Here is a 21,135-nt window from a genome sequence, read left to right as displayed (position 1 = left end):
TAATCCACAACAGGAAAGACAATCAAATCTGGAGATGCTTTTTTGTTGTTCATCTTTTTCCAGACTCAGCAAACTCCCTGTCCTTCTCCCTTTTATTTCTTTCACCTGCTCTCCATCCTTTACTGAGAATGGTAAATTTTAAAGCCAGACTGGCAGTGTAAAGCCAGGGCATGTTCAAGTTGAGAAGCAAGGCATCAAAGGGACCTGGTGATTTTTTTTTTTAAGGAAGATTGGGTGGGGAATGCTTTCGATAGGAAACGATTGTTCTTTAATTCAGCTTTGAAGATCTTTTGCCTTTTACCCGATCCAAATGTTATGCTAAACTTCCTATTTAATTGTGCAACTTTTGTTGGTTATGTGTAGTCCTAAAATTACAATGGATCTTCCTCTTTGCAATCTGAACCTAATAAAATTAAACTGTTAATTTTCCTTTAATACAAAGGAAATCAGTAATGAAGAATGACTTAATGGAAAAACACACTTCCCAGGAATTAAGCCTTTTAAGGATCCTCTTTCAACCTCCAGAAAAAATGAACACATTTAGTCAAGTGATAATTTGAAGGCAAGGAAAAATTTATAGTCTTGAGTCTTTGGCAAATACAGATGCACTCCTTGACAACATTTAAGAAAAGCTCTTAGGCTTTCTATTTTATTTTTTCCATGAAAAAAATAAGTTTATCCCAAGAAATCTGCAAATCTGACCAAACTCTTCTCAGCTCTCAGTGACAAAGTATTCTTAACTGATATTGAAATTCCAAGTTGTTTCTTGTACATCCATTCTGCTTGTTTGTTCTGGTTCGAGGACACTCCACTTAAGAGCCTGCCACTTTGTTTTAATTCCAGAAGACCATTAAGTCTGAGTTAACCGGCTGAAAATTCTTTCTTCAACAAGTGAAATGACAAACGGTACAGGGGTTATGTGCTCAAAAAAGAATCACAGGAAGTTTGGGGTAACACCAACCACTCCATAATAATCTTCTAATTATAATCTATTAAATTGAAGGGTCTTTTTGGAGGAGAGTAGAAGAAGTTGAAAGAAGTAACATCAGTTTCAGATATCTGCAGAGACAGTAACACCAAATGAGTGAACGGCAAACATAAAAGGAGCAAAAGCCTTAAGATCTTGCCTTATATCTATGCCCTGCATTTGAAAACAAAATATTCCTAAATACATCTGGGATTCAGAATGGTTTGAACACCACTGTGAAGCTCTCAGATAACCCTGTGTCATGATTTAGCAAAGCCAATAATCTAACATAGGCACAATTCCCATGGAGTGACAGAGTGACTGTGCTAAAAAAAGCCATTTCCCCAATGCATATGTGAGTATTAGCACATAATTTTCCATTTTTGCAGCAGCAGCATAGTGCACCTTGCATAATTTCCCACTATCTGCAAAAATACAATAAATCACAGCTGGTAAGTCTCCACATACAATATCAGCTGAAAAAAACAAACAACAAAAAAAAACAAGGCCCAGGACTTTGGATACTCTTTGCAGCTGCTATTTGCTCAGAATTAGGAACCCAGGGTGGCAAGATACTAAGGTCAGATTCCTGTAAGAATGCTTCTGCTAACCCTTCTAAGTATGGACAAACAGAAAGGTACACGAGAGGTAGGTGAATCCAAGTAGCTAGAATAAAAGATCCCCAATTTAAATTCTAGGGTCAGGCTTTCCATTACCACCCTCACCATTATCACGCGATTTATTCAGCATCTACAAGATACTAAGTACTGTAATAATTCTACCATGGGAAATAATGCCAGTACTAATAATGCAATTTCTTCAATACAAACTGGTGTTTTTTTTTACATATGTGAGTGAAAAACTCAGTTGGGTTTTTTAAAATGGTATTTGTTAAAGCACTTATTATGTGCCAAAGACTGTACTAAGCACCAGGGTAGATACAAGCTAACCAGGTTGGACACAGTCCCTGTCCCACATGAGGCTCACAGTCTTAATCCCCATTTTACATTTGAGATAACTGATGAACAGAAGTTAAGCGACTTCTTGGGGCACCAAGATCACCCAGCAGACATATGGCAGAGCCACGAGTAGAACCCAACAAAAAGACTGAAAATCTGCTTTGTCGTTATATAGTGCTCTGCACAGAGAAAGTGTTCAATAAATAGACTGACCGACTGAGGAGTCCAAAATTATCTAAACAAGTGAGATCAGCTATCCTGAAGTGCAAGCGTGAGCCTAAACCTGGTGTATGGTTCGTTCCAAGCACCACCATTAACTTGTGTGACCTCCATGGCACCTATTAATATTTCTAGTTTATTCAACTATCAGACATTAAAAGGAATGTGCAATAACTTACCTAGCATTCAGGGCCTTTAAGGAGTAAAATGAATGGGATGTCTACAGAGGCCTTAAATGTACAATACTATGGCAATATGAATGGTAAAGTCTTAGATTACGACTTCCATAAGGAATTTGTGCTATGTAGGCTTGCTTCTAGCTTGAATGTTTGAAGTCAGTCTGATGAACTGGTTTCAAGACGAGACAACATGAAGCAGCTTGACTGAGAAGGGGCACCCTGTCTACTGGAAACTAAAGGGACAGTGAGGGGAAAGGATGGCAGGAAATGAACAGTTTATTATTCTTTTAAGAAACTGGAGCACAGAGAGGCTTCTTTCTTCTGTGAAGAGAAGGAGCGTAGTCTAGTGTGATCTTGGGCAAATCATTTAACTTCTTTGCACCGCAGTTTCCTCATCTGTACAATGGGGATTAAATAGCTGTTCTCCCTCATACTTAGACTGTGAGCCCCAAGTGAGACAGGGATTGTATTTTCTACCTTCTACACTGTGAGCCCGTTGTTGAGCAGGGATTGTCTCTATCTGTTGCCGAATTGCACTTTCCAAGCACACAGTAAGCGTTCAATAAACACAACTGACTGAATGAATCTAACCTAGTTCTTAGTACAGTGCTCGGCACAAAGTGCTTAATAAATACCACAAATATGTATGTCCTTATGAGCACGGATTGCATCTATCAACTCTGCTGCTCTGTACATCCCCGAGCACTTAGTACAGGACTCTGTACACAGTAAATGCTCAATATGTACTACTGATTATTATTTTATGAAGCTCAGCAACAAGGTGACTCATCTTCCCATTTACCTCAGTTGTGCGTCAGAATAAGTAAAGTCACCACAACAGTCAGCAAATTCACTACACTCAAGGACCAAAGCCAATTCTAGTGAGAAGCTGGGGCTAAATTTCAATGGCAAAGAGAATAATAATAATAATAATAATTATGGTATTTGTTAAGTGCTTACTATGTGCAGAGCACTGTTCTAAACGCTGGGTAGATACAGGGTCATCAGATTGTCCCATGTGGGGCTCACATTTTTTTAATCCCCATTTTTACAGATGAGGTAACTGAGGCACAGAAAAGTTAAGTGACTTGCCCAAGGTCACACAGCAGACAAGCGGTGGAGCTGGGATTAGAACCCATGACCTCTGACTCCCAAGCCCGGGCTCTTTCCACTAAGCCATGCTGCTCCTTCAAGAGCAGAACCAAATCTCAATCGTCTCTGATTAGCCCAAAGGGGCGTGGGGGGAAGTAGTGGCTGGAGTGACAGAAGTTTACGATGGGGGCAGCAGCAGCCTTGGCAGAAACTTCAGTAGGGGCAACAAGGGCATGGCCTGGGGAGTCTGACACAGTGGACAGAGAAGCAGTGTGGTCTAGTGGAAAGACCAGAGGCCTGTGAGTCAAAGGAGCTGGGTTCTAATCACGGCCCCGCCACCCGTATGCTGTTCGACCTGTCCTCCCTTCCTTCTCAGACTGCAAGCCCCATGCGGGACCTGATTATCCCGTATCTAACCCAGCTTAGTACAGTGTTTGGCACATAATAACTGCTAAAAAAAAAAAATACAATTATTATTATTATTAGAAAGGGCAGGCACTGGCTTGGAAATCCACTAAAAAACTTGAGAACCACCATAAGGGTTAATTCAGTAGTAATTACATAACTGCAAATTTCTTATGCAGTTATTTTGTATCTACCCCCTTAAGTTCTTTATTTTTTAAGCCTAAAATACCGATAAGTCATGTTCTGAACACCTAAGTTCTTTATCATTATTTTAATAAAAAAAAAAGAAGTCAAGCATACAGATGTCGTGTTGGTGATTATTTTAGGCTGTTGGCTAAGAAGAAATTCTTAGGATGCACAGCTGAAACGACTATTCAGACTTCCAGGACTAGGCCCAATACAGGAAATCAATATTCCAAATGCTGTCTCTGGAATAGCCACTATTTCAACTGCTTCTTTACCAGAATTACCAGAGTTACCAGAATAATTTTAAATGGGGGGAGGGGGGGCACAGAGGAGAGTGCACAAGGAGAAAGTGCTGTGTTCCAGAAGAAAGAGACATGCACAGACCAGTACATTTTGTAATTAGTCGAGGAGGTGGGATGACCAGGTAAGGAAGTCAGGGCTGAGCTTTGAGGTCATGGATGCCTCACTTATCTTGGCTGATAAGCAGAGGACATACTAACCAAAGAGTCATTTTCCTCTGGGGGCCAGAGAAGCGATAGTCTATTTAGGTAGCAAAATCCAAAATATAATGAGAACAAAAATCCTGAGAAACGACTGCAATGATAATAACTACATTTGCTTGTCAAAATAATAATCTATACTACTTATTGGATGCTGTACACTAAACGACAGAGAGAGACAGACAACTACCATCCCTGCCCTCAGGGATTTACAATTTAGTGGGGAAGCCAGACATTAAAATAAATTACAGGTAGGGGAAGAGTACAACATACATAAATACTAGTGCTATGGGGGTGGGGTGAGTACCTAAGTAATTAGGGGATATGCAGAGGTCCTGCAGTAGGAAGTAAAGGTAAAATGGGGGACATGAGAAATTAGTAAGTAAGGCTTCCTAGAGGAGATGTGATTTTAGCTGGCTTTTGAAGGTGGAGAGAGTAGTGCTTTGTTGCAATTCTGTTATACTGTACTCCAAGCACTTAGTACAGTACTCTGTACACAGTAAGCAATCAATAAACAGGATTGACTGATGAGCAAGGGGTTGATGGCAAGAAAGGGGAGTGAGGCACTGTGAGTGGATTGGGGCTAGAAGAGTGAAGTGTATGGAATGGGTTGTAGTGGGAGAGGTGCAAGGACAGGTATGGGGGGGGGGGGGGTGAGCTGATTGAGTAACCACGTTTCATATTTTTTCTTCAGGATGGATACCAAGCTTAAGAACTTTAAGGTTGATTTCAGTATTCAGTAACACTATGAATTTGGGGAAAATACATTCCAGAATTTTTAAAAAGATGATTTCTAATTTGAGAAGTTATAACAGGAAAAACCAACTGTGTTCAAAGTAGTAAAGCAGTAATCAGGTTCATGAAATGAAAGAAAAGTAGCACGCTCAGTAAATTCATCTGCCAAAAATCTGCAGCAGACTCACAGACAATCTTCATTCTGCATTCGGAAGCATGAGGTGAGTCAAGGGTGCACTCACCAAACAGATGATCATCCGCCTATCACTATTAAGAAGGGGGGGGGAGTCTGCGCATTAGAATCAGTTATTTGCAGGAAGGCAAATTTGGGAGAATGTTATTAACAGATAATTGACTTCTCACTGGGTACCGTGAAGGCAGGACACCTTTTGCATATGTGATAAAGCAGTGACAGGGTCGGGCCAATAATTACAATCTCTGGCCAATAATTATACTCTCAAGGCTACAGACAAAGTGAGCTTAAAAGACTGGCTTCTACAGTTATTATCCTTTGCTTTCAGGGATCAATGTTCTCACACTTTCTTGATTTTATCGATTTTCACTACATCAAAGGTTTCGCCCAAACTTCTTTCTCAATGGGAGGAACAGGCCCAGCAAGCATCAACAAGGATCTGCGATGTCTGTCGGAAAGTTTTATTACCACAGAGCTGAACAGCAATTAAGGGGATTCCTCTTGGACTTCAGGGAAAGCTTAAAATAACTCTCAGCAAACTGGTAGCCAGACTAATATTTTCTTAATACACCGCTATCATTTTCAGAACCACTACAGAGGTATAACATTTTGCAAGAGTTTTTTCATGATATGGCCAAAGTTTGCCAGAACAAAAACAGGCTACTACTGGGATTTGGAGGTCTGGCAAGTGTGCAATACAAACTGAGAGAGAAGTGGAGTCTACTGGGTGAGGCCCAAGTGAGTCTCAGGTAGAGGGGAGGGGCAGGCCACCTTCCTGGACAAGAAAATCCTGTTTCATTGACTCCATCTCCAGCAGAGGGACTAGAAATGATCTGGAAATCTGGGCTATGGCAAGGCTCATCGCGCAGTTACATCTAGGGACTGCCTGCTTTTGGAGATAAAAATCATAATCCTAAACAGGTTGATAAACTGGCTAATAAAGTAGCAGCCTTGAGGAAAAAATCTGAAAAATGAACAGAGTTCAATAATGATTATGAGCCAAAAGGCAATGTCCATCTATAAGCTGAAACAAGTAGAGTTCTAGTGCTGAGGGTCACCTTCTATTTTTAGTAAAATACACACTTGCCCATGCTTGGATCTGTGCTAATGTGTAAGGTCAGTACAACTCCTGCACCAGGCACAGGGAGCTAGAATATTAAGCAAAACTGAATGGGTGACCCCTCACTTTCTAAATCACAAAAATCTATGGCACGGGAGTGCCCACATAGCCTTTTTATTTTAACTTTCCCAGTAAAATTACCATTGGACTTTTCCTCCCCTCCAAGACTCCTGCTCAAGTCCCCATTCTATCCCAGCTTTTGTCCCTCTGCTCCATTATAATAATGTTGGTATTTGTTAAGCGCTTACTATGTGCCGAGCACTGTTCTAAGCGCTGGGGTAGACACAGGGGAATCAGGTTGTCCCACATGGGGCTCACAGTCTTAATCCCCATTTTACAGATGAGGTAACTGAGGCACCGAGAAGTTAACTGACTTGCCCAAAGTCACACAGCTGACAAGTGGCCGAGCCGGGATTTGAACCCATGACCTCTGACTCCAAAGCCCATGCTCTTTCCACTGAGCCACGCTGCTTCTCATTATGCACTGAATGCGTCTATTACCCCATTTTGTGAAAATCCGGTCCTGTCTCTTAGCCCTCCCCTCCCTGTAATCTGGACAAAAACACACGAAAAAAGAAATCCACTGTTAAGATGAAGTACTGATACGGGCCTATTGAAGAATCAATGTTCACTTCATCTAACAAGCCCGGCCCCCCAGGACCAACACTTCCATGAAATGACTACTACTTTGCAACCTTCTTTAGAGGAACTATTTTCCTACTCCTATTAAGAAAAACTAAAAATTGATCTTATAAAGTTCAAATTAGCCAGGGGAGATTCAATCAGAGGAAAGTCTTTGGGACTACTGAAGTGCCTTTTAAGAGGTTTTAATTTGTTATATTATACTTCTTTGACCTAACTTAAAAGTAGGATATCAAACCTTAATTATTGCTGAGACCAGTATCTGGATAACTGCACCAAAAAAATACATGGATTACATTTGAAAAGAATTATATATACTGTATACAAATTAACAAAAGTTCAATTTTAAGAATAATTTGGGTCAATTTAGAACAAATTACAAAGGTAAGAGAGATAATAGGAAGGCATAGTGCATGATCAGCCTTTATGGCTTTTGCTGAGTATAGGACAAATGAAAAACAGGTTGAACACCAGGGAGAGATTTAAATTAGGAAGATCTTCTTGAATACAATAGTTGTCAAGGTCCTGGAACACAACGGGAGGAGTATGTGGAGTTTTCTAACTTGCAAATGCCATCTCCCTCCTACCATTCCTCTCCAAACTCCTTGAGAGAGTCATCTACACCCACTGCCTTCACTTCCTCTCCTCCAATTTGGTCCTTGATCTCCTCCAATCTGACTTCCGCGTCCTTCATTCCAGCATAACTGCTCTCTTTAAAGTCACCAATGATCTCCTTCTTGCCGAATCCAATGGCCTCTACTCCATCCTAAACCTCCTCCGCCTCTCAGCTGCCTGTCGACCATCCCTTTTCCCGGAAACGTTATCCAGTCTCGGCTTCACTGACAGTGTCCTCTCCTGGCTCTTCTCCTATCCCTGTGGCCACTCATTATCAGTCTCTTTCACGAGCACCTCCCCTGCCTCCTCTCCCCTAACTTTGGGAGCCCTTCAGAGCTCATTTCTGGGCCCTCTTCTATTGTCCATCTACAACCACTCCCTTGGAGAGCTCATTCACTCCCGAGGCTCCAAATACCATCTATCTTTTTGCAGATTTTCAAATCTACACCTCCAGCCTTGATCCTTCTCCTTCCCTGCAGTCTCCAATTTCCTCTTGCCTTCAGGGCATCTCTACTTTGCCCACACCTCAAATTTAACATGTCCAAAACAGGAATCCTCATCTGCCCACTCAAACCCTGTCCTGCCCCTGACTTCCCCATCACTACCCTCCCCGTCTCGCAAGCCTGTAACCTTGGCATTACCCTCTACTCAACTCACACATTCAACCTGTATATTCCATTTGTCACCAAATCCTGTAAATTCAACCTTTACTCCACCCTTTCCTCTCTAACCAAACTGCTACCATGTTAAAACAATTCTATGCCACCTTAATTATTACATCAGCCTCCTCGCTGACCTCCTTGCCTCATGTCTCTCCCCACTTCAATCCACACTTTATTTGGTTGCCTTTATCATTTAAAAAAAAAAAGTTCAGTCCATCTTTCCCCACTCCTCAGTAACCTCTGGTGTCTGCCCATCCACTTATGCATCAAACAGAAGCTCCTTACCATTGGCTTTACATCACTCAATCACTTTGTCCCCTCTTACCTTACCTCCCTGATTTGCTACTACAAAACCAGCCCACACACTTCGCTCCTCTAATGACCTACTCGCTGTACCTCCATCTCGTCTATCTTACCACCGACCCCTCAACCACATCGTGCCTCTGGATAACCAGCCCTGAAATCTTCACTGTTGCTTGTTTTCTTTTTATTAGACATACTTGATGGATTGAAATCACTGCCAGACATGTTCTAATCAAAAAAGGATACTTAAAAACATTGCTCAAAAGCCTCAATAACACAACAATGATTTTGAAATTGGCTTTCCAACTTCTTTCTCCCTAATTTTTAGCAAGAAGGTCAACTAACCTAATGTGACTGCTTACTCATTAGTACTAAAACTGGGGTCCTACTAATTCCAAAAAATTAGTCTGCACAGTTTAAACAACCAGAGACTCAAAGAACTCCATATTCTTCTTCACTGACTCCAAGGACTTGCAAGGATGTAGTGTAAGATTTCTCAACTCATCTTTCACTCTTTTCAATTTCTGTTCCCTAGGACTCAATCAAACTTGAGAGAACAATTTTTCAACGTTTAAATTGAAAGATAATTTTCTACCTTCTCATTCCCTCCAAATGCCAGTGTGCCCACACAGTCAAAATTGAACTAAAATTAGACTTCCTCTCTCCCTCTCGTAAGGAAGGTTAGTTAACTATAACAAGACCTACACAGAGAACAGGCTAAATAGTCTTACCTTCTGTAGACTGGTTGGATTCAGCTGTGTTTTGTCAATTATTTTTATTGCAACCTAAAAAAAAAAAGGGATTAATATTTAACAATTTTGACCACATTTACACATCCATTAGAAATGTTAATGGAAGGGATAACCAATACCTCCCCCCTCCAAAACAAAAAACTCAAGCAACTAGTCATGTTCACAATTAGCAACTAATGATTTAAAAATTGTAAGAGAGCTCAATGCAAATACAAAAAGTGATACTACAAGATCAAATGTTTAGTGTGATTACCCAACGGAAAAGTACAATTTCCTCTCAATTTTAAAAATTAACAGAAGGCAAGCATGCAAAATATATATAGTCAATGTTTTTTAGACATCTGATGGCAAAATACTGCCACCCATAAGCAACCACAGAACCAATTTCTTGGCCATTCACTGATGATCTTATTATTGTCTTCAGGTAACTAGATATAAATGGATTTGTTCTTATGCCTAAAAGTTTTTTGCTCATTATTAATGGGGAAACAGCAGGATGAGAACTGAGAAAAGAGGATGGAAAATGAAATCGGGTAGAGGGAGGAGAAATGAATCCTTCACTAATTCTGTGGGTGAACAAAGAATAGAATTTCTGGAGGAGAATGACAGCCTGCTGTCTTCAAAGACTAATTTGGCTCTGGGACAGCCCCAAAGGTGTAGACTGGATGGGGCCTCAGTGGTTCACTTTCATCCAATCTCGAATGTCATATCGGGGACCCTTGAGTGGGTTGAAGTTAGTGTTGCTAACCACCCGTCATTTCACAGGCTGCCCATAAAAACGAGCTAAAATGACTCACGTCCTCAAATCCTGTGAAAACGTCTGGATGGCTGCGACAGCAGGAACGGCCCCAGGGTCAATATCAATACCATCTCTCAATTCAGGCTGGGGCCCTGGCAGGATCGGGAGGTTTCAGGGGATCTACATTCAAAATACTGAGGGATCAGTAATAATAATAATTATGGTATTTGTTCAGTGCTCAGCATGTGCCAAGCACTGTTTTAAGCACTGGGATAATCAGGTTGGACACGGTCCCTATCTCACATGGGGATCAGAAAAAAAATCAATCTTGCTCATTTCCAGCCCAACTGGATACAGATTAGAGGTTTGCTTCATTGGCTTTCCCCCAAACCGTTCTTCTCCTAGCCACGGGGGATGGGGATGACAAGCTTTAATGATTTCCAACTCTGTCCTCTCTGACAATGAGTGGGACAGGATGGAAAGGGGTTTCCCAGCTTATCCCACTCTGTGGCCCCAGACCTCCACCCTCATCTATTGCTTCCAGCAGGGTCCCGTGGGGAAAGCTCTTTTATTCATGGAGGGATCCAATAGGGGCAGGGGACGAAGGCAAGGATGCCAGTCGTTAACTTCAGCTCAGGTCTCAAGAGAGGATGGGGCAGCTGCTGCTACCTGTCTCTCTCTCTCTGCCCGTCGCCACTCCCTACTCCTGGATCCTTGCTGGAGCGAAGTAAGGGCAAGGTGGAAAGATCCCATTCGATCCTTGTCAAACTTCCTCCTAGTGTCTGGTGGGATAGTCCCAGGCAAGCTCCAAAGAGATTAACAATAACAACTATGGTATTGTTAAGTGTTTACTATGTGCCAGGCAGTGCACTAATCGCTGGGGTGGATACAAGCAAATCAAATTGGACACAGTCCCTGTCCCACATGGGGCTCACAGTTGCAATCCCCATGTTACAGATGAAGCAACTTAGGCCCACAGAAGTAAAATGACTTGCCCAAGGTCACACAGCAGGCAAATGGCAGAGCCGGGATCAGACCCATGACCTTGATTCCCAGGCCCGTGCTCTATTCACTGCCCCATGCTGCTCCTCTGAGTAAAATATTCCTCCCTCTCCCAAACTTGGCGTGGCTGGCCAAACAGTGGGGACTACTTCTGCCTTTCAGCTCTCATTGGGATCATGGAAAGGACTGACTCATCTTCTTGGCAAACTGCTCCTTGAAAATTCCTCCATCCATCCCAACTGAGGGAGCTGGGAGTCCCAGCTCTTCAGGGATTGGCTGTCCAACCCCATTCCCTGGCCCCTCTGGAAGTAGGGGTTGAAGAGTGGGACTATGCATGCGTGTGACAGGGCTTCCAAACTAAGAATAATAAACAGAAAGACAGTCTGTCACGGGCCTGGCAGGCCGCTCCCATGTGAACAGGTACCACCGTTCCGATCCCAACTGTCCCACCTAAAATAACTGCTCTCCACCATTTTTGACCAATCCGTAAAAGTGTGGAAGTCAGCAATTTATATTTGGGATGCTTGTAAAAATCAATCAGCAGCTGGCTACCCAAGTCGAGGTTGACGGGAGTATTCAAGTCCAGAACAAGGAGTTCTTGGCGCCTACCAGGGGTTCCTGATTGAACTGGTCCCCTAGTGCTACCTAGAGCAAACCTGAACTCCAGGGGCAGACTATAAACTCCTTGGGGTCAGGGATCAGGTCTAACTTGTATTCTCCTAAGTGCTTAATACACTACTCTACACACCATAAGCTCTCAAAATGCTATTACTTGACTGCAATTTGATGACCTTAAGACTGTATCAAGAATAATCTACTTCTATCCTAAAATTCCCGGGCTTCTCATCAAATTACACGTCCTGGATCGGCCCTGGACTAGACTAGCACTCTCAAGAAGAGACTAAAAACCAACTGCGCGCTAAGATCAAAAATTTCACCTCGGTAAATTCTATTTAGGGCAGCCTTCACTTTATTTTTTAAAATGGCATTAAGCACCTACTGTGTGCTAAGCCCAGGGATAAATTCAAGATAATTACATCGGACGGTCACTCTCCTACGTGGGGCTCACAGTCTAAATTTGAGGGAGAAAAGGAGTTTTATCCTCTTTACTCAGATGAAGAAGCTGAGGTACAGGAAAGTTAAGTGACTTGTCCAAAGTCACAGCAGGCAAGTAGCAGAGGCAGGATTAGAATCCAGTTTTCCTGACTCACCAGGCTGGTGCTCTTCCCTCTAGACTGGTACCTTCCAGAAGCCTGTTGCTCCTGTTGAGAATCATCACCTTTGAGAACAGAATGCTAGACTGAGTGAACCTTTGGTCTAACCAGGTAATGACACTGCCTAAAATCTTGTGCTCTTCCCTAAAAATGAAGTCGAAAGTGTCGACTAAAATGAGGTGACATTAAACGATCGGCTTTTTATGACAGAAAGCCTGTCATTAAATCAACTAAGAGGAGCAGCAGGGTCCAGTGGGAAGAGCAACACAGACCTGGGATTAAAGGAGCTAGGTTCTTATCCTGTCTCTGCCCCTCTGCCTGCTGTGCGACCTTGGGCAAATCACTTAACTTCTCTGTGCCTCATGTCTTTCACCTGTAAAATGGGGACTGAATATCTGTTCTCCCTCCTACTTAGATTATGAGCCCCATGTCAAGACCGGTACTATATCCAGTCTGCTTAGAACAGTGCTTGACACATAGTAAGCACTTATATAATAATATATAATGACAGTGCTGAAGAGGATTACCCTGCAAGGGTCTTGCACATACCTGTGGGGAGATTGAGCCCTGCATCCTGAGAAGAGTTTTGGGTAAATTGGGAATTTTACACCGGATTTTATACAGTCAAGAGATGGAGGGGGGCAGGGAGTTTGTATGATTCTATTAGCATAGCTTAAATGCTAACAAATCTCCAGCCAAGGGCTTTGTAGGAAGCTGCAGGAGTTTGGGGTCGTTAACAACGGCCTGAGAGAAGAAGGTTTTCCTAGCAACTCCCCACTGTGGCTATGACAGGTCCCTTTGGCTGGTGAAAGATGAGGCCTTCAGAGAGCTATCTGTGGAGAAAGCTGATATAAATGCCAAAAAAACCACAACCCAACCCAAAACAGGGATTAAGAAACCTTTAAGTTCTGAACTTGGGGTTTGCTGGGATCTGAGGAAATGCTGGGCCTACGTAGCCTAGAGATCATTGGAGGATTTTAAAAGGTGCTTTTTCTTTTGGTGAAGAGAAAGCTTTATTTTAGGCTGAATAGAACTCTTTTCTGCAAAATTGATATGGAAACAGGCTGAGTTTTCCCACACACGTTCATACTGCAAGGGATTTGCTCAAACTCAGTTGGCAATTATAAAATAGTGAGATGGGGCAATCATCTCTGGAGTGGGATCCAGTCCCTTCCCTTCAGGGTTCAATTGTAACGAATCACTTGGGTAGAGTAAAGATAGTTGCTGGCCCTTTCTAGAGAGAAAACTGTAGATTAATTTATTATAGTAAATATGTGACTTTGAGCAAGACAGACATGACCAAATGGTCACCAATTTACTGATTTCTTCGGTGAAGTGGTATACCACATAAACTTTATCTCATCAGAATTCATGGCTTAATTGGTACTTTTCCTACATTCATGTTCCAGTGCCCCACAATACATCAAACTCAAACTACTCAGTTTGACAAGATACTACAGAATTATTCCCACAAACTGAGCTTATTGGATTAGAGCAATATTTTATCAATAATGCATTCAAATGATTCAATTGCAATGTTCAGAGGCACAGAGGTATTTCAATTACCTCATAGATTCACAACCTGGAATGTCAATTTTGGTTCTATTAAAGCCCATTTTATCTTCAAATAAACTATCTGAAGCAAGGCCTGCAGTCACATTTTGTACTATTTTCCGGTCAGCTCAGTATTTGGAAGACCTCCAAGCATTACCAAGGGCTGCGAGAAGTGGTGCCAGTAATTAAAATAAAGGGAACTCTTCGAAGTAAGTATGGGATCACGGGGCTGGGGGGGACCTTGAGGTCATCTAGTCCAAGCATAAGTGTCTCAAAATAAGAACGTATACACTCAGTTCTGCCAGAACACATTTCCACTCCACTTTTGAGATAGACTGTAACGGCAGACTTAGGGAACGTTCTTTCACCAATGTGCGTCCACCTGGAGGGTGCAGGGAGGTGCTGGAAGAAATGATTGTGTACCTGTGCACCGGCATCAAACAAAGATGAACCAAACCTGAGTTTTTCCTAACGGGAAATGCAACCCCTGGGTTACAGGAGAACTCGGCGTACCCTAGCATCCAGCTGAACAGGGAGGGGCCGGGCTTGGGACATCTATAGTAAGGTTAGCCTGTGGGGCAATGAAATTGCTAGCAGGGGTGGCATTTGGGCAATGCAACCTTAGCACCTAAAAAAAGGCACTCTCTGGGACAGTGCTTCTCCATTAGCTTTTAGAGGCCCTTGTAAATACAGCAATCGTACATGAGAAGCAGCGTGACTCAGTGGAAAGAGCACGAGCTTGGGAACCAGAGGTCGTGTGTTCTAGACCGGGCTCCGCCGCTTGTCAGCTGCGTGACTTTGGGCAAGTCACTTCACTTCTCTGGGCCTCAGTTACCTCATCTGTAAAATGGGGATTAAGACTGTGAGCCCCACATGGGACAACCTGATCACCTTGTATCCCCCTCACCCCTTAGAACAGTGCTTTGCACATAGTAAGCACTTAAATGCCATCATTATTATTATCAGGGAAGTGGAGGAGAAATACTTAATTGGAAACGATCAGGACTTGAGGGGCCTATGGTCCACAACTATACTGTCCTTCATCTAACCTGTTACTCTGCCTTTAAACGGCACTATACCTACACCACCCTAATTATGAGTGCTTATTCTCTTCAGAATAAAATTTCACAGTCTCTTTGGAAATGAATCTCACCCAAGAGAAGCAGCGTGGCTTAGTGATAAGAGCATGGGCTTGGGAGTCAGAGGTTGTGGGTTCTAAATCCGGCTCTGTCACTTGTCAGCTGTGTGACTTTGGGCAAGTCACTTCACTTCTCTGGGCCTCAGTTACCTCATCTGTCTCCCCCTTCTAGACTGTGAGCCCATTGTTGGGTAGACATTGTCTCTGTTGCCGAACTGTACTTTCCAAGAACTTTATACAGTGCTCTGCACACTGTAAGTGCTCAATCAATGCGAGTGAATGAATAAATAAAATGGGGATTAAGACTGTGAGCCCCAAGTGGGATAACCTGATTACCGTGTATCTACCCCAGCACTTAGAACAATGTTCAGTCATAGTGAGCGCTTAACAAATACCATTATTATTGCTATTATTATTATGTGCAGTCAGGAAGTTTCTACTGCCTCACCAAAATTCCTACCCATAGCACTTTTGGGAAATGGAGGAAAGCTACTCATCATGCCTTTAATTCAAAGATAGCAATCCAGCAGAGTATAAGAAAATCCCATTTATCAAAGGTTTTCAGAGACATGGTGGATTAACAGGAAAAAAAATATTTTTTGTAAAATTCTGAATCACATTAACATGGGAAGGTTTACCCAAAATTATAAGTGTTTATACGGTCTCGATAAAATCACAATGGGCAGAGTCCATTAAGATGTGCAACACTTTAGAAAGAAAAGATGTTTTTATTTTCACAAGAATGATTAAAAATAATTATGGTCTTTGATAAGTACTTATTACGTGTCAAGCAACGTTCTAAGCACTGGGGTAGATACAAGTTAATCAGGTTGGACACAGTCCTGTCCCACATAGGGCTCACAGTCTAAGTAGGAGGGAGAATGAAAAGCACCAAAATGAAGACAGTGAACAGTACTTCACAGGAAACATATATGGACAGGGTCTGAGAAATTCACCAAGAAGGTAAAACAAGGGGCACTCAGAGTATAATAAATCTATATTACTACTACAGAATCTTCTATGCATACAAATGGACAGAACCATAATTCTGCCTCTCAGGTGCCATCCCACTGCATCTCAGAGTTGACACCTGTATCTGATGTATGCAGGAAAAGCACTGGGGTTGCCAAGTCAGTCTGGAGAGTAGAGAGGCTTGTCTGATCAGGAACAGGGCCAAACAGATGATCCTTCCACCTGCCACAGGACTGCCCCAACTAAAATGATCTGCTCTACTAATGTTATATGGGTTGAAGATGACTCGAAGGCATAAGACAATACAAGACTAACATTATGAGGGATGGAGATGAAGTACCATTTTTTTAAAACTATAATTTAAGTTTAATGATTCAAAACAGTTTGAATTTATGTAATGCTTTTCTTCCAAGGAACTCAAATCAGGTACTTCATTTATGCTTAACATATTTATGCTTAGTAAAATGCTGACACACAGCAAGCCACTGGTGGAGGTGCAATCCCAGTGCAGTTAAAGACCTTTTAGTACCTAACTGGGTACTGTCCCTAACACAAAGAAAGGGCTCTGATTTAATATTGACTCAGAAGGAATTCAGGCACTGAATCACCAAGACCGTTTCCTGTAGACCAGAGGCAAATTATGGAGGGCAGGTGGAAGCTTGCCCACTTGTCTTCCCAATAGTTAGAGGATCGAGAGGCAACCAGCGGTAGGAACGATGAGGAACGATGAGGAACGATGAGACTATGCGCCCCCCCCCCCCCGCAGTATCCTGTGGCCATTCTCCTCATCAGTTAACAGTAGTTACTGAGGGTTTACTCTGTGTAGAGCACTCTATCTGCCCTCAAAGAGTTTATAATCTAGCCAGGGATTTACAATCTAGTTTACACTCCTCCAATGTTATCTTTGTTGAATTGTTATTCTTCTCACTGAGTAATTCTTTCCCCTTTCCATCCCACACCCACCTCCCCTCTCTCCTCCTGGATAGTAATCCTCATGAAGGCCATGTTCATTCATTCAATTCAATAGTATTTATTGAGCGCTTACTATGTGCAGAGCACTGTACTAAGCACTTGGAATGTACAAATCGGTAACAAATAAAGACAGTCCCTGCCCTTTGACGGGCTTACAGTTCCTTGTCTGAATCAAGGTCCTAGCTTACTACTGTATTTCCCACATAATTAAAATTTCCCTCTTGCTACCACTTCCATCACTAAGGCAAAAGTGCTGAAAGAAAACACCTAACTGACCCACAGGCTTAAAAGAGTGTTAATAATAAAAAATAAGGGATCGATAAGTTTAAAGTTTTTCTAAATGTATCATCGATAGGGTGTGTTTTGTATTTTGTGCCAATTGTTAGTCAACGAAGCTTTCTGAAGGAAAATTTTAACTGCTTTTTTAACTGCCGTAGCTATGACATATTTATGACTAAAGCCCTTCTAAGCAGCCTGTTTGAAAGCCTAACAAAAATGACTCATGTTAATACATCCAGTCTTCAACAATTCAAGTCAGTGGTGAAGCAAAAATGTTCCCATGAAACTGACATGATCGTAACTTCGACAAACTGCCAAAAGGGTCTGGTACCTTACTGATGCTTGAATAGTTTCCAGCTAAAACTTTAGTCTCTAATCCAACAAAGAAAATCGTTTTTCTTAAAACCCCCTTAGAACATGCTGCATGTAAAAGTAACGTTAATTAGTTTTTACCTCTCTGCCGGTAAGGATGTGCCTTGCCAGTTTGACTTTTGCAAAATTCCCCTTGCCAATAGTTTTCAGAAGTCTGTAGTTTCCAATATGGGGTTGCTCATCTGCACAGGAGGCTATGGAGTTTCTACAGCGAGCACCAGAGCGCCCAGTTCGAGAAGTAACTTCTTGTCGCCCATCTCCGTGAGACGTGTGCTAGGGGAACACATACAGTAATAAGAAAACGAAATAACCAACTGTATTGATACTAGAATTTCAATATTTTTTTTTTTGCAGATCGAAAAGCAATTTTTACCTCAACGCACCCACCAACAGACACAGGAAAAACACAAGTGGGTATATCAGAACTTAAGTCCTACAAAAACCTGTACATCATATTAACCACCCTTAATCGCCAATTCTTAAGCTAATCAGCAAACAAGTGAAACCGTAGGAAAAAGAAAATTAAAGAAAGGCCAAATGCACACCTTAGTGATTTGAAGAAACTGGGACATTCTGCATTTAGCAACAAAAATGAATCAAAATGGCAATGCCATCTTCACAAGCTTACTTTCAATTATAACTAGAATTTAAAGTTCATTACTAAAGGAAAGTCTTAAAACTGTTTTAACACCTGGGGCCTGGCTCAAGTAGATTTTTTGGTGCCCTAGGCAAAAAGACATTTGAAGCCAGTTGAACTACCAGGTGGGAAAGAAGTCTGTTAAAAGGAATGGAGGGACCTCTATCTAGTCTGCCTGTTCAAAGGAATGGAGGTACATCTATCTAGTTTGCCTCTTATGAATTAGGCAAGTAGTGTAGCCTAATGTGGAAAAAGCAAGAGCCTAGGAGTCAGAGGACCTAGGTTCTAATCTCAATTTTGCCACTTGCTTGCTTGGGCAAATCACTTGACTTCTCTGTGCCTCAGTTTCTGCATCTGTAAAATGGGGATTCGATATATTCAATTCAATTGTTTTTATTAAGTGCTTACTGTGCATAGAGCACTGTACTAAGCGGTTGGGAGAGTACAATACAACAATAAACAGACACATTCCCTGCCCACAACAGCTTACCGTCTAGAGGTGGGAAGGCAGACATTAATATAAACTACAGATCTGTACATAAGTGCTGTGGGACTTGGAAAGGAGGAGGATAAAGGGAGCAAGTCAGGGAGACGAAGGAGGGAGTGGGAGAAGAGGAAGGGGAGGCGCTTAGGGAAAGACTCTTTAGAGATGTGCCTTTAATAAGGCTTTGAAAGGTGGGAGAGGAATCATCATCTGTAAGATTTGAGGAGGGAGGGCAATCCAGGCCAGAGGTAGGACGTAAGTGAGGGGTCGGTGGTGATAGGCAAGATCGAGGCAGAGTGAGAAGGTTAGAATTAGAGGAGTGAAGTGTGTGGGCTGGATTGTAGTAGGAGAGTAGTGAAGTACGGTAGGAGGGGGCAAGGGGATTGACTGCTTTAAAGCCGATGGTAAGGAGTTTTTGTTTGATGCACAGGTGGATGGGCAACCACTGGAGCTTTTTTAAGGAGTGGGGTGACATGTCCTGAAGGTTTTTATAGAAAATGATCAGGCAGCAGAATGAAGTATGGTCTGGAGTGAGGAGAGATAGGAGGCTGGGATGTCAGCAAGGAGGCTGACACATTGACCCAGGAGGGAAAGGATGCGTGACTGTACTAACAGTGTAGCAATCTGGATGGAGAGAAAAGGGCGGATTTTAGCGATTTCGTTACAGTGCAACTCCCTCCTATTCAGATATTAGAATCAAGTATTTCTCAGTTGCATTCTAGTGGGAGGGGAGAGCGGAGGGTAGGGGTGACAACAGATGGGGGAGCAATCCACAATGGCCACAGGTGGAAGTGTCCACAAGACAGCGTGGGAAGAATATAGTATTAATCCCAGCTCTCCCACTTGTTTGCTGAGTGGCACTGGGCAAGTCAGTTGACTTTTCTAGGCTTCAGTTTCTTCACCTGTAAAATGGGAAGTGAATACCAGTTCTCTCTCCTTCTTAAACTGTCAGCCCCATGTGGGATCAGGACTGTGTCTGATCTGACTGTATGGTTTCTACCCCAGTGCTTGGCATATAGTAAGCACTTGACAACTATGACCGGCATTATTACTCATTCGGTCATAATTATTAAAAACTGCATGCAGAGCACTGTACTAAATGCTTGGGAAAAGTACAATACAGCAATAGAGAGTGACAATCCCTGCCCACAACAAGCTCACAGTCTTCTACTATTATTATTATTACTATCAGTTCCAGACAATGCCCCTTTTCCTCAGCTCCCCCTTCCTTCTGCATCACCTAGACTCGCTCCCTTTGCTCTTCTCCCCACCCCAAAGCACTTATGTATATATGTATATTTCTATAATTCTATTTATTTATATTGATGCCTGTTTGTTTTGATGTCTGTCTCTCCGCCTCTAGTCTGTAAGGCCGATGTGGCAGGGATTGTTTCTGTTACTGAACTGTACTTTCCAAGCATTTAGTAGAGTGCTCTGCATGCAGTTAGTGCTTAATAAATACAACTGAATGAATGAATGACAGGGACCATGTCCAATCTGATTATCTTCTACCTACCCTAGCACTTAGTACAGTGGGGTAGATACAAGACCATTTTTATGGTATCTGTTGAGCACTTACTATGTGCCAGGCACTGTGTTAAGTGCTGGGTAGATATAAATTAATCGAGTTGGACAGAGTCCACGTCCCACATGGGGGTCACAGTCTTAGCCCCTATTTTACAGATGAGGTAACTGAGGCACAGAGAAGTTAAGTGACTTGCCCAAGGTGACAGCGTACAAGTGGCGGAACCAGGATCAGAACCCAGATCCTTCTGACTCCTAGATCCATGCTTTATCCAATAGGCCACGCTGCTTCGTAATAAGACAAGTATTTATTAAGCACTTAGCATATACCACTACAACTACATTTCTTATTCCATATTTCAGAAAGTACCGACCACAAAACCTAGGCACGATTTTACCCAAATGCAATAAAGCTATAAAATATGCTATAGCTGCATTTTTGGGAACTGTAATTTTTGGAAAGAGTGCTTAGTGTAGTGCTTGGCACAGAGTAAGCACTTAAATCCCACAAAAAAAGGTGAAAGTGTTGAGTCACACCATCAATAAAAATTAAGAAGCTTAGATGCTCAAGATCTCATTTTCATTCAAAAGAGGATGCTTAATAAAAATATGTAAAAAGAAAACTATTTGTAATTGCCTTTATGTTGGAGGTATCCATATGTTTTCCTTTATGCATGCATCTGGGCATGACTGAGGGTGATGCACTCTACGTGTTCTTT

The 21,135-nt window shown here is 42.2% G+C and overlaps 1 protein-coding gene across 5 annotated transcripts in view; it reads right to left on the bottom strand.

Annotated features, from left to right (window-relative positions):
• The window catches only part of MARK3 (microtubule affinity regulating kinase 3), a 110,906-nt gene that overhangs the window by 76,695 nt on the left and 13,076 nt on the right, over nt 1–21,135 (bottom strand). For all 5 annotated transcript variants that reach the window (XM_007665045.3, XM_029060750.2, XM_007664977.3 and 2 more), the window contains exons 2-3: nt 17,853–18,044; nt 9,509–9,562 (exon numbers count right to left, since the gene is read on the bottom strand). In XM_007665045.3, coding sequence (XP_007663235.2) covers nt 9,509–9,562; nt 17,853–18,044 — 246 coding nt within the window. The remainder of the gene's footprint in view (nt 1–9,508; nt 9,563–17,852; nt 18,045–21,135) is intronic.

Source organism: Ornithorhynchus anatinus, chromosome 1 (genome assembly GCF_004115215.2).
Source record: "Ornithorhynchus anatinus isolate Pmale09 chromosome 1, mOrnAna1.pri.v4, whole genome shotgun sequence".
NCBI classification, from domain to species: Eukaryota; Metazoa; Chordata; class Mammalia; order Monotremata; family Ornithorhynchidae; genus Ornithorhynchus; species Ornithorhynchus anatinus.
This window is presented reverse-complemented; position numbering and strand designations above follow the sequence as displayed.